The 292-nt window shown below is 64.4% G+C and overlaps 1 protein-coding gene across 1 annotated transcript in view; it reads left to right on the forward strand.

The window, feature by feature from the left end:
- Nucleotides 1-292, forward strand: part of LOC104073969 (membrane progestin receptor gamma-B-like) — a gene marked incomplete at both ends in the record, with an annotated part of 1,233 nt that continues 941 nt past the window's right edge. The window contains one exon of the mRNA XM_009573917.1: nt 1-110. Within this exon, the coding sequence (XP_009572212.1) occupies nt 1-110 (110 nt within the window). The remainder of the gene's footprint in view (nt 111-292) is intronic.

A 292-nucleotide genomic window follows, 5' to 3' on the forward strand; every position in this document is an offset into this window, starting at 1 on the left:
ATCCTCTTCGGGTATCGCCCCCCCAGAAGCTCGGCAGCAGACTGCCTCCTCAGCGTCTTCCAAATGACGAACGAGACCCTAAATATCTGGACGCATTTTGTGCCTGCCTGGTAGGTACCGCACTCTGGGTCTTCAGCATCCGTGGGAGGAGGTGGTGGGTGTCCACAGTGGGAGCACGGCTAGGGGGGCAGGGACAGGGGACACCCGAGGGTGCGATGCTCACCTTCCTCCACCCCCCAGGTACTTCGTGTGGACCCTGGTGGGGCGGCCGTGGGGGCCGGGGGACTGGGAG

The sequence above is a fragment of the Fulmarus glacialis genome, unplaced genomic scaffold, assembly GCF_000690835.1.
Source record: "Fulmarus glacialis isolate BGI_N327 unplaced genomic scaffold, ASM69083v1 scaffold24803, whole genome shotgun sequence".
NCBI lineage: Eukaryota > Metazoa > Chordata > Aves > Procellariiformes > Procellariidae > Fulmarus > Fulmarus glacialis.